Raw genomic sequence first — 13,926 nt, 5'->3', positions numbered from 1 at the left:
CTTTTTTCAGTACAACGTGGACGCCAGATACAAGTTTTTAGACCTTCAGCCTGAGAAAAAAGGCCAAACTAATCTAAGACTTTCAAATAACCAGGTTAAATTAGGACCAGCTAACTGTAGCTTTTAGCTCTGTTCTTTGAGTAATCCCTTCTCTCCTTTGTTATGATGATTTGAAGACAGTTAATACAGCTAAATGTCTGTTATAAAACCTTGTTCTCTTTATTTTTAGATCTAATGTTAGCTTTCTGCATTTTTACCGTATTCACCAGCTAAATGTAAGAAAAAAATTAAAATATTCTGTTCTTAAAAATCCAGCCTAAAGCACTTGTTATATTTCCAGAAAGTTCCTCCTGCTAGTCATCAACCAGACAGTCTCATCACAGACTACTATAGCATCGTTGTACTGTAGCAAAACAGTTTTTTTTAAGTATATTTTTCGCTTTTGCTGGTGTGTCCCTTTGGTTTAAAGGGTTGGGCTAACCATAACCCTTTAAACCAAAGTGGGACACTTTTTGATAGATGAACCAGGAGTTCAAACTGTGACCACACCCAGAACGAAAATGCCAGGCTAAACTAAAAAAAGGTGAATAACAAGCACCATTGTGGTCATTATTCATGATCGGGACATTTGATTGGCTCTCACCTTTTCTGATGTCCGAGCTCAACCAAAACACATACTTACAGTTTGCAGTAACCGGTTTTTCTGTCTGTTCTGTGTCCTACAGAATCGAGTTGGGTCAGTTAGCCACCTTCAGTATGAATTAGGAAAAGTGTTGTGTGATGTGAGCTCCTGTGATGGACTCGTCATTGCTGGGTAAGTGTTGTAAATTAAGTACAGTGGAAGTCAGTTTTGCATGTGTTTCCTGAGTGAAACATTTTCACCACTTCACTTTTGCTTTAAGCAACATTTGCTTTAAGCCTTGAGCAAAAAAACATAGCACCAGCTCACAACAGGATTTCAGTTTTATCCAACAATTACTGATGTATTTGAATTCTACATGATAAGCACTATAGCATTGTAGCCCTACAGTCACCATGAAACCATAAAACAACCATTCAAATCACAGCCCTACAGATTTTCCAGCCTCATTTTAACTAGGAGGTAGGTGTTTGACAAAGTGGCTGAGTAGTTACCCTGAAAAGGAATTCACAGATAATTTCTGCGTAATTCAACTGAGATGTAAACACAGTCGTTCAGGGTGGTTTGATGTGAAAAGGTGCATTATGGAGGAATTAACAGGCTTTACAGTGGTCCTGAGAGTAACCAGGGATTGCAGTGTCTGCAACACAACTACAACCATTATATTTATTTTCCAAAATGACCAGTGAGCCTACATGTGTTTTCTGGGTTTTTGTATGTAATGTCGATTAGTTTATGTTTTAGGAAACAACCTTATCTTAAAACCATTATAAAACAGTGTATCAGGCGTCAGGCATGGTGTCTTTCAGGGTTGTTTTCATTAGACTAATTTTTGTTTTATATTTCAGTTAGTCTTAAGGGGTGCATTTATAGTTTTAGTTTTGTTTTAATTTTCTGAAGAGTAGTATTTTTATTAGTTTTAGTTTTAGCTTTATGATGGATGCTGTGATAGTAAGTATTTAAGAAGTGTAGAATAAGGTAGACAGAGCTGGTCTTGGCTCCAGCTTTCATTAAAGACGTTCATTAAAGAAATCCACATCTAAATGTACAAATACATACTTAATAAATACATACAACTTATTTAAGGTGCACAATTAGACCTTAAAACCGCTGTTGTACCTTTGAAACATTTACATTGTTCGTACCTTGGTGAACGAAAAATGTACCTTCACAGTACCTTTATTTCTAACGGTATAAAAACATTCTGTGAGAGAGCTTTTAGAGGCATTACACTCTTCAGATGTCTAGTTCAGTATTCCCAACAGTATGTATGTTCTCCTGCAGGTATACCTCAGGTGATATTCGACTATGGGACACTGTCCACTGGGACTCAGGTGCTTTGTACCTGAAAGCTGGCCACACCATTAGAGATGATATCCCACCACCTCATGTCAGTTTTGTGCGAGTTTGTGAGACAGTGGCCTCTGCTGTCTACGAAAATGGTGAGAGTTGTGGTGATTTTGCCTCAGTGAATCTGTTAAAGGGCCTATATGCTAAATCAACAGCCAACAACATGTTCTGAATTCTTTGGTCTTGTGATGTCATGAAAACCAGCACATTTACGTAAGCCCACCTGTGTGTCCTACAGTAGTTTAGCCACGCCTCTTCATACTGAAATTATAAGAAGTGTTTATAGGGAGTGTTTCAGCCCAGGCTGCTTTAAGAATGAAGCCCAATACAAGACAGCCAATCAGGAAGGGGGTTATTTAGATATTAGTTTTGAAGACATAGTAACAAAAGTGGAAAAGTGGCTTAAAATAGCCTCTTTAATTCTAAGGGATAAAAAAGATAATGCAAAAAAATATAATGCAAATATAATGTAGTATAAGGGCCAATTAGAATTTCCTTTATGTCCAATTTGCAGTAACATGTACTTGCATGAAAAGACTCTACCTGATTGTCTCAGTGTATCCGATCCTGGTCTCGGCATTTCAGGGTGTGTTGATGTGTGGAGCACTGAGGCTGGTCTGGAGCCCATCCATCACTATCAGCACCTCCAGCGGGTCCATGCCCTAGACCTGAGCACTGATGGACCAGTCTTAGCCACTGCATCTGGGTTAGAGGTGCGAGTGGATTCCCCTGATGATGGAGGATACTGGAAATCAAGGTGCATCACCCAGCTATCGAAACCTGTAAGTGTGTTCTGTTTGTGTTGTGTCTATTGACAACAGGTAAAATGGTCGACTACCATGCAGTGTTAGCTTATGCTTTGGGTTTGAATTGAATTTAGTTGATAGAAATTGAGGCTGAACAGAATTGAGTTTCCATAAATTCACTAATTTAGTATGAGTTACGGTGTGAATGTTAAATTATTTTGCTGTCCTAATCACAGACTCACCTGTGGCCTGTAAAAATAACACCATTTTTTCATTGTTTTTCTTGTTATTACGAAACATTAAGCATTTGAATGTGGATGTCCGTTATGTTTGAGGTTAAGTGTTTTATTAATGTAAATGTTTATCAGTTTTAATTATCAAAAAAAAAGAATTGTGTAAAGGCTGTTACTTATCAAACAGAACATCAATAAACTACACAAAAAATATATTGTTTATTGAATTTTTGCTACATCAAAATTATTCACATCAGATTTTTTTTTAATTAGTTTGTCTTGTTTCCTGCAATGCAAAATGATGAACAAAAGGGCCAGATATCTTCAAAGACAAAAAGATATCCTTTGCTACTCACAAAACTGGCAAACGGTGACATTGCATACTTAACATTTTGGAAAAATGAAAGGAGAACCGCCTCATTCATGAGGTTGGATCTCTTTAACTGCTTTTGGAGATACTAGAACATGATGGAATAGAAGACAAACTTATCCTTTTATAGTTTCAGTTCTAGTTGCTGGGACATGACTGATCAATCATCTTGGTTGTTGTCATACCAACATTGGCAGCAACAATGATTTGTTCCCAAAAAGCGAACAGACTGCAAATAAAATAATGTGGCATATTCACCGTTTGGAAAATCATGTTTGGTATGCCAGATGTCATCAGTTATTCACGCGTTCAGATACCTTTATTGATATCCAAATAAATCACGCTCGCTGTGTAAAGGCCTTAAGGCTGGTTGGACCTATTGATGATCCAGGATAGCGGTGTTTGCTGTTTTTAAATAAAACCGTTCACTAGGTTCTGTAAACTTTCAGGTGGATGGGGTATTGGTGGTCCCAGGGAAGCGGGTGTTGCCGCTGGTTTTGGCGTGGGCTGGCGAGAGCGTTTCCATGCTGGATTCAAGTCGGAATGAAGACGAGGAGGTGGGGTGGACGATATGACAATGTGACATCATTGTTATGATAAATTACAGTATGATTAGTGTTTCTGAGCTTTTCTGGGGTATCATGAGTACTTAAGGAACATTTGAGGTTTCATTAAATGGATTTAGCAAGGGCTCCCAAGTGCCGTAGCTGCATGTCCAGAGAACAAGTTTAAATCCTAACAATGGCCAGTGTCTGAGAGAGCATAACTGCCCCTTGCTTTATTGGATTTAAAGATTTGCCATATGTGAAATGTTGAATAAAAAAAGTTGTTATACATTGAGAAAATACTTTTAAGTGTCGTACCATTATTTTTAGCTGTATTTCCCATCCTTAGGAGCAGAATGAAGGAGCCAGACTGCTCCACTATGTATATGGCCAGCCAGTCACTTGCCTGGATGTGACTGCATGCAGAGCAGCCCTGGGGGTGAAGAGCTGTGGCTGGGGCATGAATGACGGAGGGAACAAGGTGAGTTGGCAAACACAGACATGTAGATGCATGTATACAATGTTTAAAAATGCGTTACCCTAGCAAACTAACATTATAGTCGTTGATTATATATGTATATACACCGATCAGCCATAACATAATGACCACCTCCTTGTTTCTACGCTTATTGTCCATTTTTATCAGCTCCACTTACTATATAGGTGCACTTTGTAGTTCTACAGTTACAGACTGTAGTCCATCTGTTTCTCTGCATACTTTGTTAGCCCCCTTTTACCCTGTTCTTCAGTGGTCAGGACCCCCATGGACCCTCACAGAGCAGGTCCTATTTGGGTGGTGGATCATTCTCAGCACTGCAGTGACACTGGTGCGGGTGGTGTGTTAGTGTGTGTTGTGCTGGTATGAGTGGATCAGACACAGCAGTGCTGCTGGAGTTTTTAAACACTGTGTCCACTCACTGTCCACTCTATTAGACACTCCTACCTTGTCAGTCCACCTTGTAGATGTAACGTCAGAGACGATAGCTCATCTGCTGCTGCACAGTTTGTGTTGGTCATCCTCTGGTCCTTCATCAGTGGTCACAGGACGCTGCCCACAGGACGCTGTTGGCTGAATATTTTTGGTTGGTGGACTCTTCTCAGTCCAGCAGTGACACTGAGGTGTTTAAAAACTCCAGCAGCACTGCTGTGTCTGATCCACTCAGACAAGCGCAACACACACTAACACACCACCACCACCACGTCAGTGTTACTGGAGTGCTGAGAATGATCCACCACCCAAATAGTACCTGCTCTGTGAGGGTCCATGGGGGTCCTGACCACTGAAGAACAGGGTAAAAGGGGGCAAACAAAGTATCAGAGAAACAGATGGACTACAGTCTGTAACTGTAGAACTACAAAGTGCACCTATATAGTAATTGGAGCTGATAAAATGGTCAATGAGCGTAGAAACAAGCAGGTGGTCATAATGTTATGCCTGATTGGTGTATAATACTGAACATTTAGTCATTCTTATTCAGTTGTTTTATGACTTTTACACTTGATGTAAAAAGGTGATTAGACTTTGTCGTCTATATGGGTACAGCCTTGTATTATTATATTTCTTGAACAGTGTGTACAGTTGTATATTTGTAAATGCCCTCCCAGAGCACCTTGTAATGAACAGTTGTTATACATTTGGGGTTCTTTTAGAAATAGCCTGTCCTTCAGGACCTCTTACCTAATTAGCAGAAACATTGGGTCCTAATCTTTCACCTCTGAGACATCTGTTTGTTTTTAGTTCTAACAGAAAGCTGTTTTTATCTAGTTTAAGTCTGTGACACATTGGAGACCTAGCTGGTACTTTAACAACCCCTGTGGGCTTTGAGAATGAGCTTAAGCAATGTTGTCATCATAGCCATCATGCTAAAAAGCCCAACAATGCTGTACTCCAACAAGTATACCTTAAAATAAACCCACTTAAGTCACAAGAGACTTTTCCACTAAGAACAACCCTGGTGGTTTTTAGCAAGCCTTTAAAAATACCTGTGCATGTCTTGAGGGGTTGTAGCCCAAAGCTCAGGCCCATCTCTCGAGGAACGAGTACGCTTAAAGAAAAAGGGGGGAGGTGGGGTGGGGGGAGGTGGGGTCATCAAGGATTCTTGATTTAAGGTAATGGTTATGTAAAGAACCATAAAACCATTTGAATGCTTAAAGGGTTCATTGTAGTTCAGAAAATGGTTCTTTTTGTATGTGCAGTTCTAATTTAGCTACAGCCTCTATAAAGCTATGATGGTTAATTATTATATTCTCAATTTTATTATTATTATTATTATTATTATTATTGTTACTATTATTATTGTTATTATTGTCATTATTATTATTATTATTAATAATAATAATACAGTGAGCTCCATAAATATTGGTACCCTTGGTAAAGATGGGTAAAACGGCCATGAAAAGAAAACAACATAAACAACACGATTGAAACTAAATTACATGTGTCTCATTATTGGCACTCTGTATTTAGAACTTCAACCTCCCTGCGCCAACAAAACAGCTTTGTGTTTTCTCTTGAGAATACAGAGCAAGCAATTTGAGACCACTCCTCAATAAACAATCCCTCCAGATCGTTCCAGGATCCTGGGTCCTCTCTTTTGGACTCTCTTCTTTTTAGCTCACCCCACAGGTTTTTAGTGGGGTTTAGATCAGAGAACTGTGATCATCATTTCAAAAATATGGTAATTTGACCATTTTTTGTAGAGATTTGGATGCATGTTTTGGATAGTTATCTTGGTGGAAGGTTCAACCACAGTCCACTTTTTGGCTTTCCTGAGAGATTTTATTTATCTAAAATCTCCTGCTACTTCATGGAATCCATCATGTCATGTATCAAAATGAGGTTCCTGGAGACTTCTATGGAAAAGCAAACCCAAACATTACAGTTCCTCCACTGTGCCTAACCTTCTTTCATTTTGCTGCCAAAAGCCTCTTTTTCTGACCATAGAACCATAGAAGTGCTTCACAGACAAGTGATAAAGCTTAACAGTAATAGAAGATTATATAGAAATATATAGATCATTATAGAACCAAAAAGAGTTGCCATAGAATTTTTATTTTTTTGTATTATATAGACCATTTGTTGCTAAGAGTGTAGGAGGCTGAGTAAAGTGTAATGGAGTTGATAGTAATTAGATGAGTGTGAGATGGATGTGTGCAGATGGTGTCGCTCTGTATTAGACAATAGCTTGGCACTGCTCCTCCGCTGACATCACCACCATTTAAACACTTTCATTAGTGAGACGGCTGCAAGAGCTGCGGAGCAGAGAAACGAGCGAAAGTTTGAGTGACAGAGCAATTTCTCAAAGTCGGAGGAGGGCTATGTGACCCTCTCACGTTTCGTCTTTTCGCTCACAGCAGCAGAATGATGCCTCCGTTTGAATTTGTCTGTGGTGTCCTTATCAGCCAGTCTTAAACATCTACACATCTCTGCAATGAGATGTCCAATTAGACAGAAGAAACGGTGTAACTGGACAGCAACACAGTTTTTGTTATATGGCTCTGTAATCCAACACAATTTGAAAAGAAACAGTGACTATGAAGTTTAAGTGTAGAATGTCAACTTTGATGTGAAGATATCTTCATGTTCACTCACTGAGCACTTTATTTATACATTTTACCAGCTCTACTTACACATAGATGCACTTTGTAGTTCTACAATTACAGACTGTAGTCCATCTGTTTCTCTGCATACTTTGTCACCCCCCTTTTACCCTGTTCTTCAGTGGTCAGGACTCCCACAGGACCACCATAGAGCAGGTATTATTTGGGTGGTGGATCATTTTCAGCACTCCAGTAACACTGATGTGGTGGTGGTGTGTTAGTGTGTGTTGCGCTGGTCTGAGTGGATCAGACACAGCAGTGCTGCTGGAGTTTTTAAACACCTCAGTGTCACTGCTGGACTGAGAATAGTCCACCAACCAAAAATATCCAGCCAACAGTGTCCTGCGGGCAGCGTCCTGTGACCACTGTTATTGTGAAAAATTATACCAGTATGCTTTTCAGAGCATAAGAGCATAAAACCACTAAAAACACTGACTGACTACACGTTTCATTACCAAGTAAGCATAATTAGGCCTGTTTAACTGAATTTATTGCCATGCACTTTGCAAAACATTGAATAAAAATCATTGCAGTTGTAGGTTTATTATTACAACTATTATTATTGTTGTTGTTGTTATTACATTTTTATACATGGCACTACTGGTACTAGTTTGCGTGTTCCAACTTAATAAATCTCAGATAAATATGATAAAACATGATACACGATATGGTGGCGTGTTGGTGTGTTTTGCGCTGGTACGAGTGGATCAGGCACAGCAACATGACAGTGTAACTAACACAAACTGTGCAGCAACAGGTGAGCTATGAGTGGACAGTAAGTGGACACAGTGTTTGAAAAGTCCAACAGCACCCAAATAATTCCTGCCCTGTGGTGGTCCTGTGGGGGTCCTGACCATCGAAGAACAGGGTAAAAGGGGTCTAACAGAATATACAGAGAAACAGATGGGCTATGGTCAATTTAGAACTACAGAGTGCTCCTATATGGTAAGTGGAGCTGATAAAATGGACAAGGCAGGTGTACTAAATGAGGTGGCTGGTCAGTGTAAATGTTTTTTTTTTTGTTTGTTTGTTTGTTTTTTTTTTGCAGTGGTTTTAACTGTGGCTTTGCCAATCAGATTTTAAAGCCAGTGTGATCGTGGTGGTCTCCCCTGTTGAGCTGGTCTCTTTTGGCATCATCCTGTCTAGGATATTGTCGCTGTCCAATGAAAACCATGCATCTCCATTTTTGTTGATTTTCAGTTTTCTACATCATTTCAACACACCAGCTGTCCTTAATGTTGTGTAAAAATTTCATGATGAATGGACCAATAGAAATGCTCTAAAATCACTTGGAACAAAATCTTTTTACATTGACTTACATTGAAATGTAAGAGTGTTTTTGCCTTCTCCTCTAAAGTTAATATTTTGGAGATACTTCTTTTTCATTGGACAGCGACGATACGTTATAAGGTACTGTTTAGCTATTAAAGTGGTAGGCTTTTGGTGTGACGCCTTGGTTTTAACTTCTTATTTTATTTAAGACCTCATTTCACAGAAATGGAAGCAAACCACCAAGCTAACCAATGGGGACAGTAGTTAAAGTGGACACAAGCTGTCTGTCAGCTAACTTTTATTTCAGCTACACCTTGCCCAGAATGTCCTACTTGAAATGAAATGTCCTGTTTTTTCCTGAGTCCTGTCTCAGCCTTTTTATGAAACGATATTAGCTATCTAGCTAAGTGCTGCATTCTGAACCTTGCTTTGCCCAAATGGTCCCTTTGTCCCGTAGCTATCCTTTGATAGCAGCTATTGACAGCTATCTAGCAGCACGTATACATAGCAGCACTTTTGGTAAGCAAAACCACTTTCTATAAATGTTTACATGTTTTTTCAATCTCTAACATTCATGTAAACAACACAGGTAACCACATGAGTGGTTTTGGCCAATAGACGGCAAACCAGCCTGGCAGCGGGGACCACCACAGTCACCACCCCGGAACAGTTCATAAATGTCTTAAAATCTGACTGGTAGCACTGATTTGTTTTTAATCCACCAGAAAAGCATTGCACACTGCTGCTGTAACACATTCAAATTGCCATCAGACCTCATGTTAGTCTTGCTTCTCTCCTACATGGATGGCTTGCCTGACATCCCTCCGTTTTGCCAATTCATGATTAGCACCATTTCTGCCTGCGTGTCATTGTCATGTCTGTCGGCCTCGTTGCGTGTTGACGGGGTTCTCGTACTGCGAGAGGGAAGTTAGAGTTGCCAGAACACACACTGGTGAATCCGAGGTGTTTCTGTGTTCCTTAACGAGCAGGCATATGCCTCATTAAAACTTGTTAAGGAAAGGAAGGAGACTTCCAGAGTTCGCTCCACTGGTAATGAAAATATTCATCACACTACACCACCAGTGTGCCTTCACATATACTGCCCGTCAAAAGTTTGGGGCCGCCTAGCTTTTCTAAGTGCTTTTAATATAGATGAGCCTGTTTTCTTCATCAGTTTGCAATAACTTACCATATTAAAGCCTAAGCAGGTTCATTTAGAGAAAAAACAGTATCACACCGGTGAATGTTCGTGACAGTACCTTGGGAATAATGGGGTTCAAATTTCTGACCTCAGGATTTGATTTGATTACATGCATCGTGAAGTCTCATATTTCACCACAATTTGATTTCATTTGAATATTTTGGTGCATTTACATTTACGGTACTGTGCGAAAGTCCGGCCACCTTTCATTTATTTGATTTCCAGTTAAAACAGCCACTGAGTGCAAATGATTTATTTTTCAGGAGATTAGACGTAAAATAATCCACTTGCATAAAAAATGAGAAGGTCAAAGGAAAATAAGCGAAAAACAGGAGTTACTAAAACTGGAGTACAAAAAAATTAGAAGATGCAAAGAAAACGGGACTTATAACAACCACCTGTAAAACATGGTAGATCACCAAAATGGTCCCCATCAGATAAACAGCACTTAAAGCTTTTATCTTTGAGAGAGAGGAGAAATTCAAGCTCCACCCCTGAGTTAAGAGACCCTTATTAGTCCAGCAATGGGGAAATTTCACCCACGCATTTTGACCCATCCGTGCAGTGAAACACCACATACACACTAGTGAATGCACACACACTAGGGGGCAGTGAGCACACCTCCCCAGAGTGCTGGGCAGCCCTATCCACAGCGCCTAGGGAGCAGTTGGGGGTTAGGTGTCTTGATCAAGCACACTTCAGTCACGTACTGTCGGCTCAGGGGATCGAACTAGCGACCTTCTGGTCACAAGGCTGGTTCCCTAACCATGTGTTTCTGTCCATCTTTCCACTGTGAGAAGACAAATACTATGAGTATGAACGGATGCGTAGCCGTCAAGCAGCCATTGCCAACATAAAAGCCCAGACCTTAACATCATTTTATGTGTTTTGGAGCATGAGAAGCAGAAAACTTTTAAGACTTTAAAAGTTTTTAAAGCCAAACTTTAGAGGTGTGGAAAAATATCTCTGCTAACGTTCTTTTATATATGTTTTAACCCCTAGCAACCATCAGGGATACCATAGCAACCACCTAGGTACACCTTACCAACACATTGGAATAAAGTAGCAATAACCTATGACCTCCTGAGCATCTACTTCAAATTCTATAGCAACTTCCTAGCAACCACCTGGAAAACCATAGCAACCACCTAGCGACATCCTTGCAACCACCCAGGGCAGCAATCACCTAGCAAGGACATAGCAACATCCAAGCAACCACCTGAGATAGCATAGCAACCACCTAGGAACACCTTAGCAACACCCTGGAATAACATTGGAATAACTGAGCAATACCCTAGCAACCACCTGGTATACTATAGTAACCACCTAGTAACACCACAGCAAACTTCAGAAATGCCATAGCAACCACTTACAGTACCATAGCAACACCCTAGAAACCACCCAGGATGCTATAGCAACCAATTAGTAACTGCCTTACAACCACCTAGCAACACCTGAACATCCACCTGAAACACCATAGCAACCACCTAGCATCCTCCTGAAATATCATAGCAACCATTTAGCAGCACGTTTGCAACCACTTAGGGTACCATAGCAACCACCTAGGATACCATAGCAACAGCTTTGCAACACATTAGCAACCATCTGGAACACTGGTAAGCAACACTCTAGCAACCATCTGAGATACCATAGCAACCACCTACCAACACCTTAAGCAACCACCTACCAACACCCTAGCAACCACCTGGTATACCATAGCAATCACTTGGCAACACCTTAGCAACCATCTAAAATACCATATTGTCCGTCGGCAACATCTTAGCATCTGCTAAGGAATTGCAATCACTCTGCGCTGTATTCAGGAAGTGCAGCGTTACTCTGACGTGGCAATGAGGGAACTATAATTTGGCTGAAGGAACTGCAAACATTAAAACATATTAAATGCCACATTTATGGCCCAATTTATTAATTCCTTACTTTATTTATTTAACTGTTGTATAAAAGCAATAGAACACTCTGTTGTGTTATCGCAAATAGCATCACGGCTGTGATGACCTACGGCGACCAAATCACAGCCGTGATGTTATTTCGTGATAACACACTCCCTCTCGTGTTCTATTGCTCAATTATATTTTATGTCCATATTGTGCAGCCCTGTCGGCCAAGTTTGAGACCTTTTAGTGTACGAGTGTTTGTGAAAGTGTTAGGTTGTGTTTATGTTGTTTTCCCTCCTTTGTCTGTCTGCTGGCTCATTTTCTTGCCTGTCTGGAGGACATGCGGTGGTCTGTGGTGTATGTGTGTCAGCAGGGGCCAGAGTGATCATCCTTCTTTTTGTTTATCATCATCTTTGGCTTTCAGCTGGACTCGAGGCAACTGGGCAACTGCTGTTTTATGTGTGTGTGTTTGTGTGTGTGTGTGTGTGTGGACCACATTGTGTGCCTGGAACACTTACACACATGCACACACATGGTGCAGAGCTCACGCTGGCATACCCAGAGGCGCCGCTTTCACATTTAGCAGACAGTCTGTCTGGTGAAAATGCGGCGCTGTATTGCACCTTTAGGTGCTGAAAGTGAGAGATTTAGAGCAGAGCATCCTGGGATTCGAGCTTATTGCAAATCCCGTTCTATTGCTCTGGAGAGACGCTGCCAGACAAGGAAGCTGAGCACGATGTATAAGATGAGCTAAAAAGAACAGGAGCAGCATAAGCTGTGTTAAGTGCAGCTTCTATATAGATATACACTAAACATGCTTCACCATCAGATGCATACTTTCGTTGCGACTGTTGCTGTGGTTGCACAAGCTTGAATGCTGATACCTAATGAGAAATTGTGTCCATCTTTATGTAAATTCACTACAAAGGCCCAATCCCATTTCACCCCTCGCCCCTACCACTTAGCCCTTAGCCCTTAGGGTGTCCCAATTTTAGTTGAGATAGAGGGGTAGGGTGAAGTGCTAGGGCTACATGGCCCTCCAAACGGAGGTTTTTCAGAGGCTCAAACAGAGTGCTATGAGAAAAAAAAGAAAAACTGGCAAGATGGGCAAGAAGAGCAAGAGACCAAAGAAACCCACAAATGTGAGTCGTTTCAATGTATTGTGGTTTTCTTCAAAACAAGCATAAAAAAACGTGAATAGCATGCCCATGGCATTCCCATGCCACCTTAAATAGTCCAGCAGTTCTGATGCCTGAAGCGTTTAAGGTGGAACAGGAAAACCCCCTCTTTGAAAGCATATGATGCCCTAAATGTAAGTAGAGATTGCTGAACTTTTCCCTCCTCTGCTATCACTGCAGACTGGCAGGGTCTCCTACAGAGCAGCGCTAGTAGCTGTTAATGAAGCAATGTTAATTTGAGGGTTGTCCTATTTCGTAGGGCAAGATTTCAACCACTACCCCTTGTAACTCAGTGACACTCGAAAACAAGGGGTAGGGGTAAAAAAAAGAAATGGGATTGGGCCAAAATGTCAAGCTTCCAATTTTGAATGCTATGCTACTGTTGTAGCTAATAGACAGATTGGAAACAACAACGAATTTTCCACCATGCTTACATTAATTTGATTGTGCAGAAAAAAAAAAAAAATTCACGTTTTTGATCTCTTGACCTTAATAACAGGGGCGCACCAATGATACAGTTTTTCATGGCTGATTCATTTTTTTTACTTTCTTTATGGTTTTTTTTATTTTTTTTTTATTTATTTATTTTTTTGGTAATCCCCACTTTTGTGTCTAAAAGAACAGTGCTTGTTGAAGGGATAACTGGTGCAAGTCATTTTCTTAGAAGACACGAAATAAATAAAAAAACATATAAATAAACTTGCAACATCTATAAGTAAGAAAAAAAGGAAATTTGTAAAGTTACATCTGGATGTTACATGAACAGAGTGATGCAGGTTCCTTTACAGTCAGATCTTGTGCCTCTGTATAAAGTGTTTTTCTTACTTTCTGGCTGAAATGAGTGAGAGAGGATTTTCTAACGTGGCTCACTCGCTCCTAGCCTATTAACATCCCTA

The 13,926-nt window shown here is 40.3% G+C and overlaps 1 protein-coding gene across 1 annotated transcript in view; it reads left to right on the top strand.

Moving 5' to 3' along the window:
- The window catches only part of fbxw8 (F-box and WD repeat domain containing 8), a 38,776-nt gene that overhangs the window by 3,580 nt on the left and 21,270 nt on the right, over positions 1–13,926 (top strand). The window contains exons 4-8 of the mRNA XM_036598702.1: positions 726–814; positions 1,925–2,082; positions 2,576–2,772; positions 3,789–3,896; positions 4,234–4,365. Coding sequence (XP_036454595.1) covers positions 726–814; positions 1,925–2,082; positions 2,576–2,772; positions 3,789–3,896; positions 4,234–4,365 — 684 coding nt within the window. The remainder of the gene's footprint in view (positions 1–725; positions 815–1,924; positions 2,083–2,575; positions 2,773–3,788; positions 3,897–4,233; positions 4,366–13,926) is intronic.

This window comes from Colossoma macropomum, unplaced genomic scaffold, assembly GCF_904425465.1.
Source record: "Colossoma macropomum unplaced genomic scaffold, Colossoma_macropomum, whole genome shotgun sequence".
NCBI lineage: Eukaryota > Metazoa > Chordata > Actinopteri > Characiformes > Serrasalmidae > Colossoma > Colossoma macropomum.
This window is presented reverse-complemented; position numbering and strand designations above follow the sequence as displayed.